A 2,361-nucleotide genomic window follows, 5' to 3' on the forward strand; every position below is an offset into this window, starting at 1 on the left:
GACCCTTTTGGGGTAGGGGTGTGTTTGTTTTGGTGATTTCAAATATCAACATTGTTTACCAGAAGTGTTGTAAATACAACTTAACCACTGATTTCTAGTTGTGTCCGCTTTTAGAAGGCCAAACAAAGTATTTTCGCTTTCACAACGAAACGCAGCGTCTCCACGACATGGTGGCAGAGGCAACAACAATACTACAGCGAGAATCAAAGTTACGCCTTCTTTCTTTGCGTGAACATTTGGGCGGTGTTATGCAAATCTTCCCACACAGTGACGTAGACATGTGGGGGCGTGTTTAAACGAGGCATTTTAGGAGGGCGTGGACGAGTCTTGACTTTTATAAAGAATATCTCTTTGGGTTTGAGACTTTAGTCTTTGCAACTTTAGGGATCTTATCTATTCACGAACAGCTTGTAACACTCCAAAGAGAAAGGAAAACTTGAAATTGCATCATATGACCCCTTTAAAAATAATTTTCTAAAAAAAAAAAAACTCTTTTGGGCTCTTTCATCATTACTGCAATAAATTGTTGCCAAAAAATGCCAAAGTAGTCAGTTTGTTGTCTGGTTTTCTATGCATGTCTCCTGACACTGTGTTTTAATAGTTTACTGGCAGCATATAAACCCCTTTACCATGAATCTCACACCATGGTTCCATTTTAATGATAGTGTCCTTAACAACCTCATGCCCCCACTGCTGCAGATAGACGTAAGCAATGCATGCAATGATGTGATTAGCGTGTTTGTAAAGTAGCTATTATAATCTGATTTCCCAGCCATTTATTCATTCCGCTCTCCCATTCAAAACAATGAGCAATTTTCATTTCACAGCAACTCCCAGTCACCTGTAAAGACTGGCAAATGAGAAAAGAGTGGCTACAACAAAGTCATTTTGATGAAAGGCAGTTCAGCTGGGAAGTATCTATTTTAGCATAATGTTCTGAGCTGTTGTTGCAATTGACCTCGCTGGATCTCTTGTAATTAAAATTCAACAGGTGCTACTGGGAGAGAAAAATTTAATCTATTTGTGAGGGGGAAAAAATGCCTTCTGAGCTTCCATTTCTCCACAGGAATGCTCCTTACGGACTCAGAGCACTCAGTCTTTGAATAAAAAGTAGCAATGGGTTAAAGCTCCAACAACATCAAAACTGCTACAGGCTTCCCAGTCTTTATTGTGCACAATTCATCAGTGCATTACCGAGGAAAAAACATCCTTGTTTTTCTGTTTTCCAGTGTTTTTTTCTTTTGGTTTCACTCCGAAATATGTGACGCGGAAATGAAATAAATACCTTTTAAAATGTACTGAAAATGGCACCTTATAGTATGCTTTATTGTGATGGAATAAAGTAACATTTATTTATTTTTAAATTTTAGATCAGAAGGCTACAGGAAGGTGCCGTACCACTACTATGAAGCAGGAAGTCGTGACGAATGTGCCGAATACCTCTTGCACGAGAGCGCCCCTTATGGTGGCCACCGGTTCATCACAGAGAAGGCTGTTTTTGCAAAGTGGGCTAAGACACACCCCATCAAGTTTTTCAGCCCGGAGTGGCAGCTGTCATGACCAAGACTCCCATTCGTTCAGAATATCCCTTGATACAACAGCTCTGTTGGCTCGTCCCTCCTGCATTGTAAAGTAATACTCACAAAACGTGCCATTCAATGGCTAAACGAATCATTCCAAATGCGATTTCAAATGGCAGTTGTCAAGAGTGAAGTTAGTATCCCATCGTGACCATGAGGAGAGGTTTCTAATGAAACTCGTGTTGATCCTGGTGTGATCAAATAGTGGATTTTGCATGTTCTCATTTTATTCACATCTGGATAATCAAGTAGTGTATGTTTTCCAGAGGCACACGTATTGCAGAAAAGATCTACAAAGAACGTCACATCCTTGCTTTAGCTTTCATTACCTTAAAGGGGCTCACTTTAGGGCTGGCCGATATACCAAATTATTTATAAAGTTATATTTCAATATTTTTCAGCTTTTTGATGATATTTTCTGTATATTTTTATTTATATATTTGCTCTCAAATGGGGCTCGCATTTTTGCATTTAAAAAACAATTAGAAAGTGGAATGAAAAAATGTGCAAAATTTAGAGAGTTTTTTTTACAAGTTGAACTACCCTATTTTAGACTGCTTTTTTCACTTATAAACGATTATAAACTTATAAACTAAACATCCATTGTAGCCCCTTAGATTTAAAAGGATTAATGCAAAGAAGTAAAGTACAGGAATTTTTTACCCTACATAAACCCAAGGAATAATGATACTTAAACATTATAATAATTTATCTGAAGCATTATTGTTACAAACAGTATGTTGTGTTTGTAAACAGACATTGTAGCCAATTCAATTCAAAT

At 37.6% G+C, this 2,361-nt stretch overlaps 1 protein-coding gene across 2 annotated transcripts in view; it reads left to right on the forward strand.

Moving 5' to 3' along the window:
* The window catches only part of st6galnac3 (ST6 (alpha-N-acetyl-neuraminyl-2,3-beta-galactosyl-1,3)-N-acetylgalactosaminide alpha-2,6-sialyltransferase 3), a 129,353-nt gene extending 127,397 nt beyond the window's left edge, over positions 1–1,956 (forward strand). For both annotated transcript variants that reach the window (XM_016512996.1, XM_016513001.1), the window contains exon 5: positions 1,371–1,956. In XM_016512996.1, the coding sequence (XP_016368482.1) occupies positions 1,371–1,560 (190 nt within the window). In that variant the 3' untranslated portion in view covers positions 1,561–1,956. The remainder of the gene's footprint in view (positions 1–1,370) is intronic.
* Positions 1,957–2,361: the final 405 nt, after the last annotated feature.

Source organism: Sinocyclocheilus rhinocerous, unplaced genomic scaffold (genome assembly GCF_001515625.1).
Source record: "Sinocyclocheilus rhinocerous isolate Xijiao unplaced genomic scaffold, SAMN03320098_v1.1 scaffold1724, whole genome shotgun sequence".
NCBI classification, from domain to species: domain Eukaryota; kingdom Metazoa; phylum Chordata; class Actinopteri; order Cypriniformes; family Cyprinidae; genus Sinocyclocheilus; species Sinocyclocheilus rhinocerous.